This window comes from Ambystoma mexicanum, chromosome 14, assembly GCF_040938575.1.
Source record: "Ambystoma mexicanum isolate Mex_15411 chromosome 14, UKY_AmexF1_1, whole genome shotgun sequence".
Lineage (NCBI taxonomy): Eukaryota > Metazoa > Chordata > Amphibia > Caudata > Ambystomatidae > Ambystoma > Ambystoma mexicanum.
Genome location: NC_090940.1, coordinates 134564502 through 134591483, shown reverse-complemented (window position 1 = coordinate 134591483; position 26982 = coordinate 134564502). Strand labels below are relative to the sequence as shown.

The following is a 26982-nucleotide window of genomic DNA, read 5'->3' as shown; positions in this document are numbered from 1 at the left end:
CATGCTTTCTAAAGGACTTCTGCATACGTTAAGGTCATAAAATGAACCCAGCAGAAAGTACATGGGCTGGGAGCCTGCACATGTAATACACAATGCACGGTTTTGCTATGTGGTTTAAACATGACCTTCCTAATTGCAGTTGGTATAGAGGACAGCTGTTCAGGGGATTCAAATGAAAATGTTTAACAAGTAAAATAAAAGGAATTCATGTTACTACTGGATACATCATTTGCAGAAGTAAGATAGAGTAATGACCAATATTGGAGGCCACGGCTCTAGATTAACAAGAGGGAGTACAGAGCTGCGAGAAAAGTGCAAAGCATGCATCAGAAAACAAAATGACTCAAATCCTTATAGTCTGACAGGAGATAAGATAGACAATTAAAAACCATGTGGCTAAACAGAGTATGAAAGCATATTGCAAAACGGGTGTGGTACAAGAACAATGGGCCAAGAACTGAGACTTGTTCTAAAGGTGGTTGAGGAAACCTTCACATAGATGTGTGTAGATTATGGGTCTGTATAAAGCAGATTATTAGGGTGTTCTATAATCAGGGACTGAAGTTAAAAATGCCAGAAAGAGAAACCGTGTAGTAACAGTCAAAATGTACAAAGGTTTAACTCAATTCTAAGGTGGGCCTAAAGTACTGAAAAGAGAGGATCCGGGTCTTTGTTGCATTAAATACTAATAGACCTATGCAAGAGTCCTGCCAGATTAAAAATGACATGAGAGGTTGTGCCATCCATCAGGTGCTTCCCTACATACCTGAGATGACCTACAGCCTTGGTTCGAACAAGAGAAAGAAGGATGTAGTCATTCTGCTGTCCCTGGAATCTGTCCACTGTGGTAACCTAGGAAAGAAATTAAGCATGTATTTAGCAGGTGCACATTTGAGAAAAGCTCTGAATGGTCTTAAAGGACAGGAGGCTCAACTGCCTAAAACCGTCCCGCGCACCACCATCAATGCATGGGTTGGGACTCTGTGGATCCCTCCATCACAAGCCTTTACCACTGATGAAACATCCAAGACCAGAGTGGACACAATTAGCAGAACTTCTCACTCGTTTCAGCTCCAAACAAAACCTGCTCCACTCAAACTCAGATCTGATCTACTTTCCTAGTTGTCCCACTTCACAAAAGTGGAATCTAAACACTTGTTGTAATTCTATATTTATATAATCTCCTGGACTCTTTCCCCCCTTTCACTCCTCTTTCCATTATAACAACCTAGAGTGCTCGAAAAGACTGCTTGAAGTGTTTAAAAACCCCATATGTAAACACACATTTTCAAGTTGTAAGCCACAATCTGGCCGAGGGCTTTATAGCTACAGGGTCCCATCACAACATACTCTACATATTCTGTTAAAATAAAGCACCTATGAATTGCTATATCCTCTTGATTAAATGTGGCCCTGCTAGTTTACCTTAAAACAGTGGGTCAGGTTTGGGGTGCTCATTGACAAACATGAAAAACAGTAGCCTTTCACCACAGCTAGAGTGATGATGTAATATCATGGAGGGGATTCTTTGCAATATTTGAACTGGAAAACCATGTGCTTTTTAAAGTCACTGACTTCTAAACTTTCCAAATCTCTTTTCCAACTGCTATACATAATCTGTCAGTCAGGAAATTGTAATAGCCCTGGCACACATTTTGTATGTCATCCATGCAAGTCCTTAAGGGTAACAGAAAAGGTGCAGATTCGAGGGAAAGAATAGTGATGAGAAACACAGTGAGAAGAGAGGTAGAAAGCAGGCAGCCTTGGACTGGGAAGTAGAGAGGTTGCGGTTTTACCTTATTCGGTCGCCCTATCACAGAGTTATTGCCACACCGTTGGTTGATCACATCTCTGATGAGGTGCTTCTGTCCATTGTATGTAGTCAGGATGCTGATTCTCTCTGCTGGGTACCCCAGCAGGCGCATGTACATGAACAGAGCCACGGCATACTCTGCTTCGCCCAAATTCTAACATAAAGGCAAATGACGTTACTTAGAAACAGTTTCACATAAGTTGCTTGCATAGCGCACATGCCACAGCAAGAAGGCTGTAGACAAGACTTAATTACTTACTTTGAACTATAGTTTTCCTGTGTTGGTATTTTTCATAGATTCACAAATCTGATTTATTTCCAGTCGCCAGGCTCAGAATCCTTGGTACATATAAATGTCACAGCAGTAATATCGATTAACATAGAAACTTTACTTATGGTGAGCTACAATTTGGTGCCTTTTCCTGTTGACAAATGAGGGGACAAGGCGTAGGGTCCTCCACAGGAAGCTATCTTCAGATTCAAATAGTAGTACAGTAGCATGCCGAGTTAATAGCCACCCAACCCTCCATGGACAGATGGGTGGTTCAAATGTATGTGAACCTTTGAGCGATACCAACTGTTAAAATGGATTTCTAAAATCAACCATGGGGTGGATTTTGGGAGGCCAACCTGTTAGGGTGAACAGGAAAGACACTCAAATCTAGCCAAACCCAATCAAGTTAGATAGCTGAGCAGTAAGGCTTAGTCTTGGGCGGGGGCGTGAGAGTGGTCTAGGGCTACAATGAGTCCACACAGAGCAACACCAATAAATGCCAGTTAGACAGGTCAGTGCACAAATATAATAATATTTATTAGGCTTCAAAATACACTCCATGTAATCAAATCTCTAGGTAATATTGACACACTATAAAATACATACACATCCATCCTTTGGAGAAGATAGAAAAGCATATGATTGAAAACCGGTGTAATACAGGTAGTCAGATGCATAAAACACAGAAGGAGCACTTTACAGAAACATTAGAATAATTAACTATTACTTAAGTCCAGCCCAACAAGGATTTGGACCTAGTGCCCTAAAGTCATCAGTTGCAAAGTTATACTTTTCAGGTGGGTTTGTTATGCAATTGGACGATGCCAGGGGTTGCAACTCAAAATTCCAAAACGTTAAGGAAAGCTCAGGTAAGCAGCTCTCTCAATCCCACTAGGATAAGCCCAGGAGGTCATATAGGACTAGATCACCACTGATCTAAATTAGCAACGAAAGCTAGGGACAGGACTTTACGCCCCTGCAAACCTATGGAGGAAAGGGGGAGGGAGGAACAGGTATGTTAGCTTACCCCCATTACTCCGATTTCTCCAGAGACCTCTGCTGTGGTTCTAGAATCTGTTGGGGACACTTTCTTCTTGGGTTGAGGGAGGCCTAGGAGTCACAGATGGAGAGGTAGGTTTCGGGCACTGGATTTAGTTTAGGACAGTCACAGGTCTTCTAGGCACTTTCCAGCTGAACACCTTTGAGACGAAATTAAGACTTCTGAAGAGCAGGCAACCTCAGGATACCTCCAGGAAGCAAAGAAGACTGATTGCAATGGACGTCACGATGGTCAGGCCCCAACAATCTGTGGAATGGTATGGACTGGAAACTCTCACAGGTTCACAATTGGTATGGATCTGCACTATTGAAACTGGCAGTGGCTTTCCAATCATGGATAGCCACTGGTCACAAATTGTGCACAGCAACAGACATTTAGGCAACAGGTTGTGGACTGGGACCAGACAGTCCCAGCCTCCACACCCGGCCACAAACACAGGCCACCTCTTACCCTGCAAAACCAGCAACCTTCCCTGGGAAAGGCAATTCTGTGCCTGAGAGGGCAGGAAGAAGGCCAAAGAACATAATGGCCAAAGGACAGGCAGAAATCTGGTGGCACAGCCATCTTAGAGTGCTAGTCACTTTTAGAAGTCATTTGCAGTAATTGCAAATGTGCACGAGTAAAAGGTTTAATACACAATAGGAAAATATCTGCTACCACAAGCCCATCCTGGACACACTGTATTTGTAACCCAAAATGTACAAAAGAAAGAGTTATAAGGACAGTAAGTATCCTAACCACACTTCACTTTAGGGTGATGTGTTCAGTTGTAAAAATACAAGACATACATAAAGAGACAGTCTCTCAGCACTAATAGGGTTATGGACTGATCACTCTCCCCATGAAAATAAGCACAAATAACGGAAGTAAAGCAGAAGGCTATCCTTACTGCCAAAAAGTCAGATCAGGAGTAAAAACAAAGCACAAAAACAGTATCCCCCATAGACGTTTATGGGAGGAAAGCATCAAAAAGAAACTCTTTCCTAACACCAATGTTGGAGTACTACAGTCACAGTTAACTAATTCAACACCACCAGTGGAACTTTCATAGATATGTATGCATGAACAGAGTACTTCAAAAGGAAAAGATGGAATCTTAATTTATTTTTCAAGGCGCTGAAGGAACTACCTTGGAACTCACATTAGGGCAGTAGCGCTTGGAAAAAGTCTGTAGAGTTCTCACATTGTTGTTCTGAAGATCTCTTGCAATGCCATCCCAGTGTGGAGCGCCACTTTTACTGTCTTTTCTCGTGTCGAGCGAGTAGCAATTTGTCAACAGTTGGTCTACTTGAGGCTTTGTGCCAATACTTTGGCAGGATATAATCCATTACAGCAATCCCTGCTTGGAAAACTAATGACATTTAGTCAACTGTCCAACAGCTACAAAAAGTTTAACAGATGTTCTGATGTCCTTAGTTCGATTATTGTAGACGCACAATACCTGTTGATCAATATTCTCAAACAAATGTTAGCAAAGAGGTAGCTTTGTTAGGTAAGAAGCAGCTTCACTGTGGGGTCGAAATAAAAGTGCAGTTATAATGTTAATGAATTTTGTACCACGCACAGTTGCCACTTGTATGGTCTCTTGGCGGTCTGGCGGATCTGCAATGGAGCTTTGATGTGTTGTTGGTAGCTTGAGTTTGGAGAAACCGCTCACTGAGCGTTGGTCCATTTTCGGTTGGTAGACGTCATGTGATAGCACAACTTTGTCCTTGTAAAATGTTGTGAATGTCTCCTTTACTTAAAGAGCTTTGATCTCTGTGACTCTTCTTGCAGATATAATGGAAGCCAATTATGCTGCCTGCCAAACAATTACCATCCAAATTGTTGTTTATTTACATATTTGCGAAATCTGTAATGGCAATTTCGAACAAATGTTTGTTTCTAGCTGGTATTTTTCCTGATACACCGCTATAGGTCATTGTTACATGTTGTGGACAACATCATTATGTTCACCATCTCACCATACTCACCCAAGCAGAAAATTAGAAGCATGTAGTTGACTATAGAAAGATTCCTGCTCAGTTTAAATACAGACACTTAAAGACTAAAGGTATGTCCCGAGTCCTTTCCATTGATAATCGGAGATCTGCTAATGAGCAGGCCCGAATGTGGAAAGAAAATGCAAATGGGTGAGAATTTATTTCGTGCGATTTAGATTTAACCTTGTATTGACTAAAGATCGCATGAAAAGTTGGAAGAATAACATTGAACAAATAGACATGAATTGCAGATTATGCATGACAGGTGCTCAGGAAACCCTGAAACATCTTGTATTATACTGTACAGCCTTGGAATCAGAGAGGGTGAAACTTCTTGGCAAATATATATTTTCTGCTACTGGAGTTGCCTATGAATCCTTGTGGGTTCAATGTATGTGGGGATTTAGGGTGCCGGTTGTACTTGCTTTGGTACGTCTGCTTCAAATTATAGAAAAAAGATTAGGCATGGTAAATGCTGACTGAAAAATAAGAAATGAAACTATGGTTGTAATGAAATTTAGTTATAGCCTCTAGTCTGAAAAGGGAATAAAATGTTCCTGTTCATCCCTATAATAATTTTGAATATGAAATGCGTGATAACAATTTATTTGGAAGCCTAAACTTGAATTGTGAAAATCGAACTTTTTTACATTGGACATGTCTGTCGGATTCTTTTATTGATTTTTTTTATCACATATGTGTTGTTTTAGTGTTGTATCGGTTGAAAAAGATGTTTTGTAAAGCTTGAAGTGTTTTGATTAACTGGATTGTTTAATTTATATGTTGTAAAGATGTTCCATCAAACACAACAATAAAAAAAAAAGAAAAAAAAAAAAAAAGAAAATGCAAACATTTCATTGACTGTACAAAATCTTATAATTTACCCTTGTCTTTGGGAAAGCAGTTGATTGACGAAAACCCTGTAAGGCCTTTTGCCCTGCATGCTCTTTTCAAGAAAGTGTGGGGGTGGGTTTTTGCCTAGCCCTGTCCACTCTAGAAAGTTGGGGCATAGGTCCTCACCAGCCTCTCTAGTCCCTATAGCCCTACCTAAATCTAATGCAATTGTCATTTGTATAGCGCCTTTCGTCATTGGTAAAGTCTCAAAGCGCTATAGGTTGAACGCCCTTGGGGGACAGAAGCGCAGGTATGGGAAATTTGTCAGAGTTATAAAATGCGTGTGTGCATTTTGCCAGTAAGAAGGTAGGTAGGGGTAGCTAAGTCCCTGCTAGTCTCCCATGTTCAGCAGGCATGTGGCTGGTGGGAGGATCTCATGGTGCCAACAAGTAGGACAGACACAAGTGATCACAATTCAAGGGTGTTTATTGAACAATGAATGCAGTTTGGAAAAACGCCTACTCTAAACCTAAATCTAAGATGGGAGCAAGTGTCGACTATCAAATGAAAAATAAGGCAGTCCTAGTGGCGTTGTGTCAAATAAAAAGGGCCCATTCTACGAAACCTATTGCCAAACCTGACAACTAGTACAAAAAAGGGTGTGGGATAGTTTTCAAGAAAAGAAAGAAGTGTTCTCAAATAATATGTCAGGATGCGGTAGCCTTGGGTTTCCCTTCCCCATGATTTAAGCACAGGGTAAGATGGTATCTTGGAGCACAGTATTCTCTCGAGCTTTCTCCAGCACGAGATGACAGTTCAGCTTTCAGTTCTCAGGGCCGTCGATGGCCAAGTCTTGTTTAACTTGAAAGTCTCTTGCCTTCGAGGACCTATGGTCTTCACAATAACAAAAATAAAAGTTCCTTCAAGTTTGTTTTCTTGTTTTACTTAGGGTGAGGATTGTTCACCCCTGGGTCCCCCATCTTCTGGGCACGGACGCATCTCGTATCTTTCCATTCACAAATGTAGGTTGGGTGATTGTTTCACCCCTTGGTGCCCCTCTTCCGGGCGCTGACCCCTCTTTACTTTAGCCTCCCACCACCGGGTTCACAATGGCTTTTCTTTCTTTCACAAATCTTAATGTCTTTTTCAACAGTTCCAGTGGACATCCCTCTTCCGGGTTCACCTTTGTCAACACAGTTTCTTGGGACTTTAGACTTTGCCCCTCTTGGCATCCCTCGGTCGGGTTCACTCTTGCTGTCTCTTTTACAAAGTTCAATGTTGGTGGGACTCACTTCCCTGGTTTCCTCTCAATGCGGGATTCGCTTCCTGGACTTTTTTTTTTATCAGGTTTGTAGGTCAAAGACTTTCGATTGTACCAGGATTTTGCTTGACCTCCTGTATGACCACTTTGACCTAACTTGGCGGCCTTCTGGTATCTGTAGTTTCACTCAGACAGGGATTGACGAGGTACTCTCGATTTAGCAACCACGTGGTGCCGGTTCCCTCTGCAGCTGGTCTCCCCTTCAACACTTTTACAGTTCTTTGAACTTATTTCATGTTGCCATTTTGCGACTTTCATTCACCACAGCCCATCTCTTATTGTTTCCCCTTCGACTCACCGGCAGTGAGGAACCGCTTAGCTTTCCTTCTTTCTGAGTCAAGGCCTGTACCACGGTTGCAGGAATCACCTTTGTTCCTGCTTATAGGGGTAGGCTTGCCCCGTGTACCGTGGACATCTGCTGCAAGAGTATTGTGCGATTGTTCGCGGTTTTAGGCTCTCTTCCACAAAGGTTCCACGGGCCTGGGACGAAAACGGCAAGGTCGCTTCTCTGGCTCGGTGTTAGTCCATTGTTTTTCATGTTGTGCCAAAGTAGTTGTGTCGGAAAAGGGGGGGGGGAGCAGTGCTTTTGAATGTCCTACTTCAGAGGATGCGGAAAAGATGTTGAAGGAAGGGGGATAACGCGTCTCACCCGTCGGTGTCCCACTTCCCGAGAAACACCCATCCAGGTGATCCTGCCTCACTGGTCCATCCCCAGGAACTGGATCCAATAGCGATGGCCACGTCCTGGCCACCTGGACACCTTCAGGTTTCTCACACTGGGTAGGTACAGAGTAGTAGTCTGGAGCGTATGCGAAAAAAACATAGTATGTGCAGCTAGACCGAAATGTTATCATGGGAGATGGAGAAATTACTCACCGTAATGATCTTACTATAGATTCTTCTCTCGTATATTCCTCATCATGGTAGATATTCATCATTCAGCTCTGCTGTTCAGAAGCTTTTCGACAGGGGGGCGTAGTGGACCTCGACTCGGCTGTCGATCCATCTTTTCTGGCTCTTGATCGTCTGCTCCGGAAGCGACGTCAGGCATCGTATATATATCACGTCACTACGCCCCATGCTTCAGGTCCTCAATTTTTTGCCCACGCGACTGAACGCTTCAGAAGCAAAACACACAGGAGGAGGCTAACCAGCCGTTCAAACTTTAATAACAAGGATACATCCCAACAAGGTGATGCCCCACAACAATGACTGAAAAGATAGTTGCTTTTTAAAATTCTTTTTGGGAATGAGACAGAAGCGGTCATCCCAGACCCATCACCAGATGACTTCTCGTCTGGACAGGAGCAACAACCCACAGAACTTTCTGAGCGGGATGGATGGGCTGGTCGATGAGGAATCTGTGGGAGATGAACCCATAAAAAGATCATTACAGTGAGTAATTTCTCCTTCAATGGATTGCTTTTCTCCTGCCGATTGCTCATCGTGATAGACTCCCCAAGCAGTTAGGATAACGAAGGAGGACAGAAAGATTCACACCAGTAGATCCTGTAGAACCGCCCTTTTAAATCTTGCATCAGCTCCCTGTGCAACATCAAAGACCTAGTGCTTGCTGAAGGTGTGTAAGGATAACCTAGTGGCCGCCTGGCATATATCGCTAACAAGAAACACTCTCTGGAGGGCTGTAGAGTCTGAGACCCCTCCGGTTGAGTGGGCCCTCATGCCCGCTGGAAGCTCCTTGCCTGCCGATTGGTAACACTCTGATATGGACAAAATAAACCAAAGTGACAGGGTTTGTTTAGTGATGGCAAGACCTTTTCTAGACAAGGAATGGGCCACAAACAACTGGTCCGACTTCCTAAACTCAGATGTGCGAGCAACATAGAAGCTTAACGCTCTCTTGGGGTCAAGGCGATGGAACCGCTCTTCCTTTTTTGAGGGATGTGGAGGAGGGTAAAAGACAGGTAAATGAATAGACTGGGACAGATTAAATTCTGAAACCACCTTAGGAAGGAATCCGGGTCTGACTTTAAAAAAGACTTTCTCACAAAAGACCTTCAGAAAGGGAGGTTTGCTGCACAAGGCTTGCAGTTCGCTAACCTTCCTGGCAGATGCGATTGAGACCAAAAAAGCTGTCTTAAGGGACAACAGCCGCAAAAAACATGAATGCGTAGGCTCAAACGGAGCCACCATCAAATAGGTCAAAACCAGATTAAGGTCCCAAACTGGGACAACAAATGGTGTTGGCGGAAACCTGTTGAGAAGGCCCTTCGGGAACTGCGCCATGATCAGAATAGTAAAAAAGGAACCTGTGTCTGGGGACCTCGAACACAGACAGGGCCGACAAATACCCTTTGACTGTGGCAACCTGAAGTCTTGAAGAGGCCAGTGACAGAAGGAACTTCATCATAGTGGTGGTGGGGCAAGATATATGGTCAGTCTTGCGTTCCCTGCACCACGCCCCAAATCTTCACCACCTGCACATGTACAGAGATCTAATAGAAAGTCTGCGTGCAGCCTGCAATACCCCAAGTACCTCCGAAGAGAGGTTCCAGTCATACCTCATCCTCTCAAGAGCCACGTATGTAGGTTGAGGGAATCCGGGGTCGGGTAGAGCACGCAACCCTCCGACTGGGTTAGGAGATCCGGACGCCAAGGCAACCAGTGAGGTGGACAAATGGTCAGATCCAGGAGATCGGAGTACCACGTTCTCCTCTCCCAATCCGGGGCGATCAAGATCATGATCGCTCGAAGTCTATTCAACCTCCTGAGAACCCAAGGGATGACAGGAATCAGGGCAAAGGCATAGTGGACAGAGAAGATCCAATCCACTAGAAACGCGTCCCCCAGTCGCCGCTCGCAGGGAATTCCCTCAAACAAAACTGTTTGGACTTCCTGTTGGACTCTGTGGTGAACAGATACACTGCTGGGGTACCACAGAGAGCAAAGACCTCCTCGAGGACTTCCTGACACTTCCCACTCGTGTGAATCCGAGCTCTGCCTGCTCAGAGCATCCGCCAAGGTGTTCTCTGTCCCGGGCAAGATGAACTGCCAAGGCCGAGATTTGGTTCTCTCGCAACCAGAACCACAGCTGAACTGCCTCTGTGAAGAGTGGGCGGGATTGCACACCACCCTGCTTGTTGAGGTAATGCATGGCCACGTGTTGTCATCCAGGACAAGGGCATGCTTCCCTCTAAGAGACCGGCAAAGGCCCTCAGGGCTAACCTGATGGCACGCAACTACAGCATGTTGATATACCACCTGGCTTCTGATGGAGACCAGAGGCCACTCACCTGCAAATCCTCGCAGTGGGCTCCCCAACCCTTTAGGGATGCATCTGTGACCACTCTGGCCTGGGGCCAAAGAGGCCAGAAGGGTTCCCCTACCGAAAGATTGCTGCATGTGTTCCACCAGCCGAGTTCACGGACTACCTGGCTGGACTTGAAAGGCGATCCATGAGCTCTCCCAGGTACTGAGACCACTGGTGCCTCAGGAGCCATTGGAGGGATCTCATGCACAGCCTGGCCTCTGGAAATAGAAAAACACAGGAGGCCAGGAGACCCAAGAGGCAGAGGAAGGAAGCCGCTTGGAGAGTGGCTTGGTTCTGAAACAAATGCACCATCTGGGCTATGTTGTTGACTCCCTCTTCGTGATGAAGTGCCTTTCCTACCCGGGTATCTAGGACTGCTCTGATGAACTGGAGCAGCTGAACTGGTGTCAAATGAGACTTTAAGTTGAGGAATAAGTCCAGCCTGTGCAGTAGAAAGCAGGTGTCATCTAGATGATGCAAAACCTGCCCCGCTGACTTCCCTTGGATCAGCCAGTCATCCAGATATGGGAATATGTGGACCCCGGATCTCCTGATGTGAGCCGCCACTACCGCCACGAGCTTGGTGAAGACCCTTGGTGTGGAGGTCAACCCAAAGAGAAGCACTTTGAACTGATGGTTCTTGTGCCCTATGAGGAACCTTAAGAACTTCCTGTGCTTTTGGTGTATCGGCACATGTATATAAGTGTCCTGTAGTTCTATTGACACCAGCCAGTCTTGGAGTTTGAGAGTGTGGAGAATCTCCCTCAACGTCAACATCCTGAATTTGTCTTTCCTTAGGAACTTGTTCAAAATCCTGAGGTCCACGATGGGACGGAGACCTCCTCCCTTCTTGGGCACCAGGAAATACAGTGAATACCAACATTACCCTCTCTGATCGGGAGGTACCTCTTCCACAGCACCCTTTGGCAACAGGACTCTCAGTTCTTCCTGGAGCCCTTGTCCTGGTTGGATTGGGGGAGGTGGAGGTCTGTCTGGGGCCATTTCAGAAAAGGCAGACAATAACTCCACTGAATCAACTGCAGGACCCAGTCATTGGATGCTATTTCCTGCCACTGGGGCCAATGCCCCGCCAACCGTCTACCAACTGGTGCATTGTGGGAGGGGAAAACCAAAGCGGCTTAGAGGGCACGGCTGACCCTGCCACTGTTGCTGCTTGCTAGCCTCTAGAGCCCGCTCTGCCCCTTTCCGGGACGCGCGAAGCGCCTCTGCCTTTGCCTGGCTTGCGGGAGCTGCGCCTCCCTGCCAAAGGGCACAGCAAAGCTGAAGGCAGGTTTGGCCGGCTGCGCTGCTAGGCCCAATAATTTAGCAGCCAACTTGGATTCCTTGAATTTCTCGAAGGATTCATCTGCTTTCTGACCAAAAAGCATCTCACCTTCAAAGGGCATGTCCAGCAGCCTGTTTTAAACATTTGGAGAGAAGCCAGAAGATTTTAAATAGGCTTGGCATCTCATTAAAACTGCTGAACCCATTGCTCTGCCAACGCAGTCTGCTACGTCCAGTCCTGTTTGCAATGACTGCTTGGCTACCTCCTTCCCATCCTCCACTAAATGTAAAATCTGTCCCTCAGGGACGTATTTAGAAGCATGTTCCACAGCCTTCCATAAGCCAAAGGAGTACTTGGCGAATCCACATGCAATGTTAGTGGCTTTGAGCACCATGCTACCAGAGGTGAACACCTTTCTGGCCAATATGTCAGATTTCTTTCCCTCTCTGTCTGTAGGGAGATTCGAAGTGGATGCCGCAGGTCTAGTGGAAATAGTGGCAGTCTGTATAACCAACCCTTCCGTGGAAGGGTGTGTGGCGAAGAAAGAAGGGTCCCTCTTGCCAGCCTATAAATACATGTAAAATTGGCATTCACAGGGGGAATGGTACAAGGGTGCTGCCATAAGGATGCTAAAGGGTCCGCAATGGCTGGGTTGAATGGCATATTATGCTGAACCGTAGGACCCTCGTTCAAAATGTTAGTGAGCTCGTACTCCTGAAGAGGTGAAGTGGACGCCTTCAACCCAAGGGTGCCAACAACCATGTGAACCAGATCCCTCAACTTAATATTAGCACGGGTATAGGGCCAGTTTTGCTGTAACTCAAGGTCTGGGAAAGTATGCACACCACTGGCGTCTTGTAGACCCTGAGCTAGGGCCAATAAATCGTCCTGGTTGCCGGAAAAATCAATGCTGCAGCTTCCCGTGTAGACTGGGTCGACCAAGTCCTCGACACCAAATATGGATTGCATCGAATCGAAGAAACCCGATCTCGACAGCGGCGCAAATGAACAGTCGCCAAGTTTCGGCACAGAGGGCTTGAGAATCTGTTTCAAAGCCGAAGCTTTCAATGCCGAAGGTTTTTCCGGGGACACTCTGATAACCGATGGGTGTCATGGGCCTCTGCCTTACGGTCCTCCGGCAAAGCATGTCTGGTAGTTGTGATGTCCAAAGGTGTTTTCGATGTCGACGGAGTGGCTGGCTTGGGGGTCAGGAGCAAAAAGTACCGCTTTTGCCACCCAAGCTTGCTGGTCGGGGTTGGAGCTGCACCTACAGTAGCTTGTCTCTTAAACATTTCGAGCATTGAAGTTTTAAAATGCTCCCACTCTTCCCGAGTGGTTGGCCCCACCAAGGGCTTACCTCGTTCAGACGACGAGCTGGACTTGCGTCGATGGTGGTGGTGCTGCTTTTTCCGGGAGGAAGACGAGGAATGGCTCCTGGAATGGGACCGTTTCTTGGTCTTCTTGCAATGTCGTTCCATCCCGATGTCGGAAGTGGGCTCCTTAGGCTCTGCCTCCGAAGACCGGACAAGCGACCATGCCAGAGACTTGGCGCAAGGTCGGCCCAAGTCCAGTTTCCAGCCCCTTTCATGTAGGGATTTCGGCTGCATCGTGGCACATGACGCGCAGGCCTCTGTGTCATGACTAACACCTAGACACCACAGACAGCCGTTGTGGGGGTCAGTCATAGACATTTTGGCCTTGCAATCGCGGCATCGCTTGAAGCCCAAAACCCTGTGAGATAACATTGTGCGAGGTTTTCGAGGAAAAACATACAAACAGTACAAAAAGGACGTGAGTAGCTAGAGTCGCATTCCCGAATGCAGCGTGCAAGCGTGTTTAAAAAGGAACTGAAGCATGGGGCGTAGTGACATGCTATCTATCTATATATATATACATTACTCACCGTAATCGTATTTCTGATGCTTGTATCTGCTTAGATTTACATGCTGTGCATAGGCTGACATCTAGTGGAAGCTGCGGAGTATTACAGTTTGTTTTTCGAAACTCGAAAATGGCCGTCGACACAGGGCGTGCCAGTAATACTATCCCTAGTGTGACGTCCACTGTACCCAAGATCCCTCACGCGTCTAGGATCCTCAGATTGTATTTTTTCTGACATGAGGTAGCATGAGGAGTAGCGCGAGTACAGATAATCCAAGCAGATAGACAGAAAGGTAAGACTACAAGCAATCATGCGCCTTCTCTCAGAGGGGAGGAAGGGTGGGTCGCATGTGAATCTAAGCAGATACAAGCATCAGAAATACGATTACGGTGAGTAATGTATCCCTTCTGAGGCTTGTGGAATCTGCTTAGATCACATGCTGTGCATAGATTAGCGAGCAGTACCTGAAGAAGGAGGTGGGATGTGAGAAGGGTCATGAGAAAATAAGTGTCTTAGAACCACTTGTCCCACTTGTGTATCTGCCTTGGAATGGGTGTCAATGCAGTAATGTTGAGTAAAAGTGTGAATAGAGCTCCAAGTTGCTGCTTTGCAAATGGTGTCAAGGGGTACATTTGCAATGAAAGCCAGAGTGGCCCCAATGCCTCTAGTAGAGTGGGCTCTTGGCGTGAAAGGCAGAGTTCTTTCAGAGAGTGAGTAACACAGCTGGATACAGTTAATAATCCACTTCGAGATGGCACCTTTAGAGACGCGATCCCCCTCTCTGCCTGTAGCTACGGAGACAAACAGTTGATCTGTTTTTCTTAGCGGTCTGGTTTTATTTACATAGTAGAGGACCGCCCTACGCACATCTAGGGTGTGTAGTTTCACCTCAGCCGAGCTTTGCGGGTCCTGGAAGAAAGCCGGAAGCTCGATGGACTGGTTTGCATGGAATTTTGATATAAATTTAGGTGAGAACCTAGGGTGTGTGCGTAAAACCAGTTTGTCTTTATGGACAGTAAAGAAGGGATCCTGCACTGACAGAGCCTGAATTTCACTGACCCTTCTTATAGAAGTAATAGCTACTAAGAAGGCCGTTTTATAAGTCAGGTGTTTGAGACTGCTTTTATGCATGGGTTCGAAAGGGGGGCCCATGAGCTTGGCTAGCACCACATTAAGGACCCACCCTGGTGGTGGGTTTGAAATAGGAGGGTGAAGTCTCTTTACCCCTTCCATGAAGGCTTTAACTACTGGTACTTTCCACCACGAAACCTTGCTATGGGAAGTGGTGTAAGCTGACACGGCTGCCAGGTGTACTTTCAGTGAGTTAAAAACCAATCCTGCATCTAGCAGGTGGAGCATGTATGTAACAATAGTGGAAGGAGTGCAATCAACCGGGTTGATTTGTCTACTCTGGCACCAGATAACGAACCTCTTCCACTTGTCAAAGTAACAGTGCCTTGTGTTTGGTTTCCTAGATTCTTTTAGGATGTCCATACACCTCTGTGGCAAATTGAGATGTCCAAACTCTATGACCTCAGGAGCCATGCTGCCAGGTTCATTGAGTTGGGTTGCTGGAGCACTGTTTGACCTTGGTGCTGGGACAGTAGGTTGTACCAGGCTGGAAGTTTGATGGGCTCGCACACCGCCATCCTGCGTAGGTGTGGGAACCACGGTTGTCTTGCCCACATGGGAGCAACTAGGAGGAGCGTCATCGATTCCCTGTTCATCTTGTTCACCACTTTCCTGATGAGGAGTTGGTGGAAAAGCGTACGCAAACATCCCTGACCAGTTCATCCACAGGGCGTTCCCCTGGGAGTCTGGTTGGGGGAACCTGGATGCAAATCCTGGGCATTGTCTGTTTTCGCTTGTGGCGAATAAGTCTATAGTGGGGGAACCCCACTGAGAGAAGATATCTTCTACGACCTCTCTGTGTAGAACCCATTCGTGTTCCTCTGGGAGGGAGTCTCTGCTCAGAGCATCCGCTAGGGAATTGAGCTCCCCTGGAACATGTTGTGATGACAGGAAGATGTTCCGTCTGAGTGCCCATATCCAGATTTTCTGGGCCAGCTTGGACAGATTTGGCGAGCGAGTCCCTCCTTGCTTGTTCAGGTATAACATGGCTGTTGTGCTGTCCGTCCGGATTTGCACTGACAGGTTTAGTAGGTGGGGCTCAAACGCCTGAAGCGCTCTGAATACTGCCAGAAGCTCTAGCAGGTTGATGTGGTTCTTGGCCACTGAGTGAGACCAGAGACCCTGAGCTGTGTGGTGGAGATGGTGAGCTCCCCACCCCGTCAGACATGCATCTGTAGTGACTACTGCCTGTACTTCGGGATCGTAAAAGGGTTTCCCCTGTGCGAGATTCTCTCTTGTCCACCAGTGAAGGCTTTGTACCAGTGTTGGCGAAACGACCACTAAATCGTCCCACTGACCACTTGCCTGAAACCACTGTTTCGCCAACCATTCCTGCATGGGACGCATGGGCAGGCGCGCGTGGGGGACCAGGTGAATACATGACGCCATCATGCCCAGTAAACGCATTGCTTTGCGTACCGTTATTTGTTGACCGGACTGATAATGCGGAATTTGCAGTAGTATATTCCGAATTCTTTCTTCTGAAGGAAAGGTCAACCCCTCTTGAGTATCCAGGATTGCTCCTAGGAATTGTTTTGAGGTGCTTGGCACCAGGCTTGACTTCTTCTCGTTGATTGAGAAGCCTAATTCGTGGAGGAGGTCGATAGTCCTTTGAATGTTTGTCCTGCAAATTCCTGGGGTTTCCCCCGTTCTGAGCCAGTCGTCCAGATAAGGGTACACCGGGATTGCCTCCCTGCGTAGGTGTGCAGCCGCCACTGCCAGTACCTTGGTGAATACCCTTGGTGCTGAAGCTATACCGAATGGCAGTACCTTGAATTGGTAGTGTCGACTGTCCACCTTGAAGCGCAAGTACTTTCGGTGCGCTGGGAACATGAGAATATGAAAATAAGCATCTTTCATATCCAAGGTTGCCATGTAATCCCCCTTTTTTAGGAGGGGGATTACCTCTCATAGCGTGGTCATACAAAATTTTTGGGGCTTGACATACTTGTTGGCAGGCCGTAAATCCAATACTGGGCGCATTGTCAAGTCTTTCTTTGGCACAAGGAAGTAAGTTGAATAAATACCCTTGTTTACCTGGTGTCCCGGGACGAGTTCTATCGCGTCCTTTTGTAGCAGAATGGCGATCTCCTCGAGGAGAATCTTCTGATGTTCTAAGGAGTGTACTCTTTGTCGTGGAGGATGGTTCCGGGGACGCTGCAGTAGCTCTATACAATATCCTGTGGATACTGTTGACAGCATCCACCTGTCTGATGTGATCCCTTCCCAAGCCTGGGTGAAGTTGGAAATGCGTTCCCCTACTGGGGTTGCGTGAGAAGGGACCCTGAACTGAGCGTCACTGCTTTGGTGGAGGCGTGCCACCTCCCTTGCTGGGGCTGCCTCTGCCTTTACCACGACCTCTCCTATTACCCCTGCCGTAACCCTGGGTAGACTGTTGGTTGAAGTTCCACTGTGTACCCTGCCCCTGGGAATAGTTAGATCCTCTCTGGGTATTTTGGCCGCGTGGGCGACGAAAATTACTATTCCCTCTCTGGTTAGGGGGTTTATTGGTTAACTGGCCAAGGGACTTCAGTGTCTCATATTCGTCCTTGGCATTTTTCAGTGCGTCTTCGACCGCCTTACCAAACAACAGATCAGTTTCCACCAGTTTGTCCAACAATGATGCCTGGGTTTCTGCCTTAAAACCAGATTGCCGTAACCATGCATGTCTTTTGATAACAGTGCCCTATGCTATCAATCTGGCGGCGTTGAAGGTTGCTTTCAAAATGCAACCAGACACGGCTCTACCCTCTGCGGAAATCCGAGCTAACTGGCCCTTTAAAGGTTCAGGAGCAGAGGCTATGAGTGCCGCGGCTTCTTCCCACTGATGGCAGTTGTAGCTGGCCAACAGGGTGGTGGAGTTAGCAATCCTTGCTTGATAGGCGGACGTTGAGGCTACTTTCCTGCCGAAACCGAATAGTTTTTTGCTCTCCTTGTCGGGAGGAGCTTCTGACGATGACAAGGGTGTCCCAGCCCTCTTACGAGTGTTGGTGACAACTAGGGAGTCTGGCTTCAGATGTCCTCTTATATAGAGAGGGTCAGACTGGGCCGCCCTGAAAAGTTTTTCAACCCTGGGATTGACTACTCTGGTGAGGTTCGGGTTCACCAGGGACGGATATATTCTCCGCTGAATGGACTTAAGGATAGGGATGGTCTGGGCAACAGGCCTCCTTTCTCCCACTAACTCTTCTGCGAAGTCCCTTTCCTCCTGGACACCCTGGGTGTCAATGTGGAAATGTTCTGCTGCGCGAGCGAGAACCTCATTTAGGAGGGGTTGGTTATCGACCGGGGAGTCGGTAACCGGGGCTTCGTTCTCTACCGGGGAATCTACTCTGTATGTTTCCGGGTCATCCTCTTCTTCTTCCTGGTCCTCATCATCCCCATAGTAGCCCGTCCCGGTTTGCTCTTCTATCATACCAAATTCTTGGTCCTCACCAAAGGAAGCCTCTCCTTGATACCGTGAGTATGGTCTTGCGTAAGGTTGTACCTCGAAAGGTTCTGACCTCATCAGAGTTTCCAACCAGGGCTTTTTACTCGGGGGGATAGGATCAGTGGAGCCTGAGGGTGTGGCCGCTTGTGGATCATACGAGAGGAAATGTTCTGGATTTTTATCATAAAAATCAGCCAAAGAAGACATTCTTGACATGACCCTATCTATATCTTCACTGGACCATTGTTTGGAACTGGGAATGACTCTCTCAGCAAGTCTATGGGATTTATCTTGAGTAGCTTTGCTGGTTGTAGACCTATCAGCAGACCTGGTTTTGTCTGTCTGTTTAGGGGGAGTGGAGTGTTTCACAGGTGTGGAAGAATGCACAGGTAGTTTCTTCTGCTGTTTTTCCCCCTCCCCGTGCGTTGAAAAATGTTTTCCCTGTCCCTTAGTGGCTCCGGAGTTTTTCGACGCCTGGCGTCGAGGATCGGGAGAGGTGTCCTTGTCCTTCGAGCGTGGGGCCTCGCCGGCGTCGAGTGTCGAAGTTCGATGTTGGGGTGGGGAAGGATGTGAATAGATTAATCTTTTAAATTTTTAGCAAAAGTATGGCTAAGGCCAGGGGACTCCGCAAAATGCTTCCGACCAGTATGGCGGAAAAAAACAATCTGAGGATCCTAGACGCGTGAGGGATCTTGGGTACAGTGGACGTCACACTAGGGATAGTATTACTGGCACGCCCTGTGTCGACGCCCATTTTCGAGTTTCGAAAAACAAACTAATACTCTGCAGCTTCCACTAGATGTCGGCCTATGCACAGCATGTGATGTGATCTAGGCAGATTCCAATATATATATATATATATATATATATATATACATATACACACACACACACACACACACACAACGACTGACGTCACTTCCGGAGCCGACGATCGAGAGCTGGACATTTGTATTTGTATTTATTAGACTTATATAGCGCTTTATACCAAAGCGCTGCACATAAACAACAACAGGATACATTTACTGTAACAATAACAGTAACAAAAGAAGCAAATTACAATTTTGAATCAGTCAACAAAACAGTATGTAGAGCAATTTGACAGAGGGAAGGGGGAGAGAAGTAGAGCAGAGCTAGGTGGGAGAGGGGGTGAGAATAGCAGGAAGAGGGGGTAAGGAAGGGGTGGGGGAAAATGAAGGGAGAGGCTTAAGGGGGGGAAGAGGGAAAGGGAGGGAGAGGGGGAGCGAGAAGAGGGAGGGGTATCATGGCGGGGAATGGAGAAGGAGGGATGTAAGGGACGTGCGGAAAGAGGAAAAGTTAGGAACAGAGCGGATTGAGAGAGGTAAGGAGTTCCAGTGGAGGGAGGCCAGGAGTTGGAAGGAGCGGAAACGGGAGGAGGCACAAGAGGAGGGAGGAACAGTGAGGAGGAAGTGGTCAGCGGAACGGAGGGAGAGATTTGAAGACTAGGCAGAGAAAATGAAATTTAAGTTGAGAGTGAAAGGGGAGCCAGCCAATGGAGGATAAGGAAGCAGAGATGGAGTCTCGGGGGGAGAGGAGACAGAGGGTACGGATGGCAGAGTGATAGATAGATTTAAGGGGGGGCACGATGTGAAGAAGGTAGACCAAAAAGTAAGGAGGAGCAGTAGAAGAGGCGAGAAAAGATAAGGGAGGAGATTAAAAGTTTAGTAGCATGGAAAGTAAGGGAGGGGCGAACTTTGCGAATATTATAGAGGTGGTAGCGACAGGCACGAGAGGCGAGTGAGATGTGGTGGGAAAAGGTGAGAGAAGAGTCGAAGTGAAAGCCTAAATTGCGAGTGTGAGGGGAGAAAGTGAGATTAGAGGGAGGAAAATGAATGAAGGGAGGGGGAAGGGAGTTGGAAGGGCAGAAAACTACTTCAGTTTTGTCAGAGTTAAGGGAAAGAAAGCGAGAAGACATCCAGTTCTTAATAGCAATAAGACATGAAGAAAGTTTAGGGTGGAGATCAGGAGAGAAGGAAGAGAAGGAAAGAAAGAGCTGTGTGTTGTCGGCATAGAAATGATGAGAGATGCCAAATGAGGAGATAAGAGGGGCAAGGAGGGAGGTGTAGAGCAAGAATAGGAAAGGATCAAGCACCGAGCCTTGGGGAACTCCGTATACGAGAGGGTGGGTGGGAGAGGAGCGGCCACCCCAGGAAACAGTAAAGGAGCGGGAGGAGAGGTAAGAGGATAGCCAGTTGAGTACAGATCCTTTGAAACCAAAGGAAGAGAGAGTGTTGAGAAGAAGGGGATGATCAACAGTGTCGAAGGCAGCAGAGAGATCAAGAAGAATAAGGACAGATGATTGCTTAGAGTGTCGGGCAGAGAGGAGGGAGTTAAGTTTGGGACGAAAACCCGATTGAGAAGGGGGAAGGGGAGAGAGATTAGTGACAAAGGTAGAGAGCAGTGAGTAGGCAAGGTGCTCAAGAAGTTTAGAGAGGAATGGGAGAAGTGAGATAGGATGGAAGTTAGATGTGAGCAGGGGATCAGCAGAAGGTTTCATCAGAATCGGAATGATGGTGGCATGCTTGAAAGCAGAGGGGAAGGTGGCAGAGGAAAGGCAGGTGTTGAAGAAGGAGGTAAGGTAGGGAACAAGAAGAGGGTAGATCTTAGGGATAAGAAGGGAGGGGACAGGGTCAGATGGAGCAGACGAGGGGTGGGCTTTAGAGAGGAGGAGAGAAACGTCAGAAGGGGAGACTGGGGAGAATACAGACATGCAGAGTAGAGGGTGAGGAGGGAGAAGGGGGGGGGGAGTGAGGAGGAATTGATTTTTTGCCGAAGGGCAAGAATCTTGGAGGAGAAGAAGTTAGCGAAGTCAGAGGGAGATAGGGTGGAGGAGGTTGAGGGATCAGGGGTTGGGAGAGAGAGAAGACGAGAGAGAATTTGGAAGATGCGGCGGGGGTGGGAGGTTTGGGAATGAAGAAGGTTAGAGTAGTAGGAGCGTTTAGCAGAGGAGAGGCAGGAGACAGAGGGAGTGATAAGAGAAGTAGGAGGATTGGTTGGAAAGTGAAGGAGATTTGAGCCAGAGTCCCCCAAGACGTCGGAGGAGACGTCGCATGGAGAGGAGTTGAGGGGAGAGCCAAGGTTGAGAGGGGTTCTGGGTTGGACAGAAGAAGGAAAGGGGCTGGAGTAGATCAAGAGAGGAGGAGATAGAAGATGAGAGAGTAGAAAGTGCATCATTGGCCATGACGGATCGACGGCCGAGTCGAGGTCCACTACACCCCTCGTCAAAAGGTTATCAAACAGCAGAGCTGGATGATGGATATCTATCATGATGAGGAATCTGCGGGAGAAAAGCAATCCATTGAAAAGGCAGAGTGGCGGGCACAAGGAAGTTTCAGATATTTAACATGCCATAATTAATCCCAGTCTTTTGTTTTGCTCTCTCCTTGTGATCATTACCAGCAGCAGACTGTGGAACTCCCTGGAGTGTTCTCCTGATTGACTCGATGTCTGGGTCTCTGGACGCTTCATGTATTCTGATTTAGGTAACTGAAGATGCTAGTTAATGTTAAAGGTTGAAAGTTATGAGTTATGCTGCTAAGCAGGTTGATGTTCTGGCCGTGAGTGTTGGGGGGCGAGCTGTCTCTCTTCGTTGGCACTAATATCTTGGGGCGTCTCCGGATTCAAATGTTTTTCACCCTCTTTAGTATAGGGGTGGGGGCGGGAAAGCCACATGGGATATTGGGGAAACGGTGCGAGTATGGGTTAGACTTGATGTTCTTAGATATGGAGGGCAGGAGGGGCAGGAGGGGAGGTATAGAACGAGGTATAGAACGATGATTTGTAGGAAATGGTCAACCATTGCTGGGGGAAGGGACTTCACAATGGCGAGACTAAACTTAGTGTATAAATGACAGGATGGCGTGAGCACCGGTGGGCTCACTAAATGTAAAAGGTCTGAACTCCATGATAGTACAAGAGTTAAGGAAGTCTAAATTAGACATACTCTTTCTGCAAGAGACTAAATTCAATGTAGGGAAGGAGTATGCACTGAGGGGGAAGTCATGGTGGTCCACAGGCCTGACTAAAAAAGCTCGAGTGGGCATCCTGACTCAAAGCAACATTGGGTTTGAGCTGATCCAGGCCAAGAAAGGAATGGAGGAACGGCTGTTGGTGGTAAATGGATTTTTGGGTCAACGGGCCGTTACACTGCTCACTCTTCCAGCACCAGTTAGCTTTTAGTTCAGAAGCCTTGCCCTTACTAGACTCCTGGGGGATTGGCCTGGTGATATGGGGGAGTGACTTGAACCTTATTAGGGACTCCGCCAAAGAATGGTCATCAGTGAGAAGTGCAGCCACACTTCCCTCATCACAAGGGGAAGCAGCATTTGCAGTGCTCTTACAAGAACACTTTCTCCTAGATTCATGAAGGGCATCTCATCCCCACTTACACTTTTTACTCTCCACCTCATAAAACATCCACCAGAATAGACTACATACTTCCCTGGGGACGTCACAGGAGCACCGTATGACGGGGGCAGACATTCAGATAGTGGGATGGTCTGACCGCGACATGAGTGTAGTGACATTGGATATGGGACCTGGAACCTCAATAGACAAGATGCCGGGTCTGTAACGATACACTGTTTAGAGTTGGGGTATTCAGAGACTCATTTCAGACCGAAGTGAAAGATTTCTTCCTGTGCACCAACACAGGCAAGATGCTGCTCCATATAGTGTGGGAAGCAGCAAAAGCCTCCTTATTTCTGAAGGAGCAGCCAAAAAAAGGGAAAGGTTATTGTACGAGTCAAAACAACAGGTCAAAGGAAAGGAGGAGGAGATGAGATCCACGGGGGCAGGGGGGCACTCAGAAAACTTACTGAAGGAAATAAGGGAAATGAGATGAGAGCTAGGGGAAATATGGAAGTAGAAGGCGATAGTGCACCTATGCTTTTTGAAAACAAAGATTCTTCCAAAAGGGAACCAAGGCTCCCACATTGTTGGTGTCCTGCCTAATACGTCAGAGGGCTAAAAGGGCGGTCTTCAAAATTGGAGACGAAAGGGGGGAATCCATCTCCGACCCCCAAAGAGATAGCAGCCAGTTTCAGAGACATTTACTCCCAGTTATACACCACCGAGGATCATGAGAAAGAGGGAGCGATTAGTGAATATTTAGATTCTCTCCTGCGAAAGGCCTTAGGACCAGTGGGGCAGGGAGCTCTGGGTGCACCCATCTCGGGAGAGGAAAAACGAACTGCCATTTCTAGGTGGAGAGCAGGGTCGGCTGCAGGGCAGGAAGGCTATATACGCTGGCATTTTATAAGAGAAATGCCCACCTGTTGATCCAGTTCTTGACAAAACTCTTTAATGACATATTGGATGGAGATGTCACCCCAAATAAGTTTACACAGGTCTGTATGTAAACTTATCACCAAAGAAGGTAAGGATTTATTAGAATGTGGTTCCTACAGACCCATATCTCTGATCAATAAAGATGCCAAAACGTAAGCCAGCGTCCTTGCGGGTAGGTTGAATCTTGCCCTTCCGCTTGCTGATTCACAATGACGAGGTCGGTTTTATTGGAGACAGACAGTGGACGCCCAACATTCGTTAGACCCTGAATCTAAAAGAAGGAACAGATAGAAGAGGGGAAGATGCAGTTCTGCTGTCTGTAGATGCCGAAAAAGGCATTTGATAGGGTTGAATGAAGGTTTATGAAAGCAACCCTGGTGAAGGCTGGCAAAGGGCCCAGATGGCTTTCAGGGGCAATGGGACTCTACCAAAATATGAGGGTGAGGGTGGTGGTGAACAGGGTCGCCTCTCGTGAATTTCATCTGAGTCGTGGGACGTGGCAGGGATGTCCCCTGTCGCCACTTATATTTGCCCTCGCTCTTGAACCATTAGCGGCAGCCATATGCTCAAACACGTTAATTCGAGGCCTGACAATGGGATCTAGAGAATACAAACCGGCATTATACTCCGTGACATCTTGGCATACCTGAGCTTTCCAAGTAAATCGTTTGCATCTTTTCAGAAGATAACATTGCAAAAACAGTTGCACTTCTTTTGCAAAGTACTTTGTCCCAATCACTCAGCGATATTCGGTAGCTAAGCATTCAGCTCCAGGAGGGGAAGATTAAATACTTGGGAGTCTATCTCACTTCAGACCTAGATAAACTTTATGAGACCAACTTTATGCCCCTCAGCGACACAATTAAAAAGGGCCTCATTCATGGTCAAAGATCATCTTAGTTTTCTTCAATTTCCCCCTTCTTTCCTATGACCTCTCTTCCTACTATTTACTTTACTCCCTAATCTATCTTCCTCATCCTTCCTTCCACATCCCCCTCCTCTTCTCATATGCAAATTGTTCTACATACAGTTTTTTGGTTTGATTCATGTATATTGTTGCTTCTACTGTTCCATGTTTGATGTATTCTTGTTGTTAAACTGTAAAGCACCTTGGATTAAGGCGCTATATAAATACAAATCACGTTGTCTTGGAGGCTCGGTTAACCGCAATAAAAATGAACATTCTCCCACGATTTCTGTTTTTGTTCCAGGCCCTCCCAGTCATGGTCCCGGCCAATATGCCCTCTAATTATTTTTCTCCAACTGCGGAAATTGTTGGCTTTTGTGCGCACATTATTTTCCATGTCCGCAACTGACTAAGGAGGTAAGCCACTTTGTGAGCATGCGTAGTTAGTGAGCTGTCATCTCGGAAGATTTTGCAAGGAAACTTCCCCTTTCCCAACTGCTGTAAAAGTTACATTTTAAAGCACTTTCTGCAAAATAAAAAATATTTGACATGCGATTAAAGAGAGCCCATTAACCAGTCCGTGACTTCAAGATCTGCCATAGTACCGAGCAGAAGTGCTCCAATAAGGAGAAAAATGTGCATGCACAAAAAAGCACTGTATGCTCAGCCTAAACAATAGGTTTAGTTGTGGCCATTCATTTGTCGACTCTGCTCACAGATGGCACAGAAAGTGTTTTATGCCACTGGAAAAAAGCATTCATGTGTATTTCAAAAAAACAAATATCGCTTATCATAACTGATGTTATAATGTCTGCATGTTTTGCCAGATGGAATAATGGCAACTAAAAGCAGTGCGCCAGAATTAACCAAGAGTTAATGTGCCACTTTAATGAAGTTGTTCAGGTGCCTGCAGAACATGCCTCTCAGAATTTGTGTCAGGATTATAATTGCATCAGCATAACTGCACTGGAGAGTATGAAACATAATTCCTGTGCCACTGTTTCCCATCAACATTACATTTTCCTGTGAATAAAGCAGTGACAATACTTGCTCTAAACCAGCCTTACAGCTAAGAGGCATACATACAACCCAGTTTAACTCCCTGAGAACAGGAAAACAAGCCCACCAAAAAATAGGGGCTAAAAATAAGCTCAACAAAAAAATGGGAAACCATGAACACACACAGGAGCCTATCCCCTCCTTCTACCCACAAAGTTCCACTAATATTTTCAAATTATTGACCAGCAGAGCAGTGTCATAGGAAGTGACCCCTTAATATTTCTGCACAATCTCAAGAGAAAGATCAAGGAGAAAGAGCACCTTACAATGAGAACAAAGATTCCTCATTGGCACAACCATTTACTTTTCACTTCCTGAAAAATCATTTGATTCCAATAGTGGGGAGTACAATATTATCAGAATCCTGTTTGTAAACCTAAAATGGGAAGTGCAATGACAGGGCACATAACGCCTACAGTTTTACCCACCCTTACTCACTACAGCCTAGATGAAATTCAACAAGAGCCTCACTCTTGTTGCTTTGAAGAAAATCACTTAGATTTGCCTTTTAAGGTAATAGCAGTAATGCTCAGTGGTATAACAATGGTGCCTTCTTCCTTAACTAGCCCCTCCCCCTTCTGCAGTTCATGGCTATCATTTAAACAAGATGCATGGGAATGCTAAAGGCACTAAACACAGAACACATGATTACATTGAAAAGTGATCAGCAGCTGGGCATAGAAAGAAATTGAAGGTGCAGTTTCCTAGACTGCTACTAGCGTTGCCTATACTTTAGTGCAAACAAACAATGCATTTCTTTCATTGTACTGCCAAGGAGTCGGACTTCATTTTTGGAAGTTGATTATGTGTTCTTCACTGCGAAGAGTGTTTTCCAGTGCCCTCTCCAACTCATATCCTCTTTGGCTCCTGTGTTAGCCTACAATACTAGTTGGCATTGCTCTGTAAAAAGTGAGGGATTTTAGCAGTAAAACACTCACTAGAATATCTGCATACCCACAATACGTTGCAAGCAAAACATATTTAAAGCCTCACCAAGAAATTATGGCCAGTTTATGAAAATGTCATGAATCTGTATATACTGTGACAATCCTGCGGATAGGGTAACTTCTCCCTCGAGGGGAGCCCCTTTACACGAGGCTAAGGAGGTGAGGCTGCTAACCAAAAGTTCCCCTGGGGTGGTAACATGCGGGAGGAACTCCCCTGCTGGGGATAATGACGCGAGTGGAAGACATGGCTGCTTTAATCCCCAACCCTGCAGACTGATGTTAATGCCTGAATCTTCTACGGATATGATCACGTCCGAAACTATGCGTTATTGTAAAATATCAAACTACCCTGATGTAAGAGGTACAGGGAAGAAGAAGACCTGGAGAACACTACCATCGAGCAGAAGGAATGCTCAATCAGAAGCTACCAATTTGACTGACGTTACGCTGGGGCTGGCCCCGCTATTTAAACTAAA

General features: G+C 46.6%; 1 protein-coding gene across 1 annotated transcript in view; it reads right to left on the bottom strand.

Annotated features, from left to right (window-relative positions):
• Positions 1-26982, bottom strand: part of AQR (aquarius intron-binding spliceosomal factor) — an 877350-nt gene that overhangs the window by 24790 nt on the left and 825578 nt on the right. The window contains exons 31-32 of the mRNA XM_069638728.1: positions 1797-1967; positions 767-852 (exon numbers count right to left, since the gene is read on the bottom strand). Of these exons, the coding sequence (XP_069494829.1) occupies positions 767-852; positions 1797-1967 (257 nt within the window). The remainder of the gene's footprint in view (positions 1-766; positions 853-1796; positions 1968-26982) is intronic.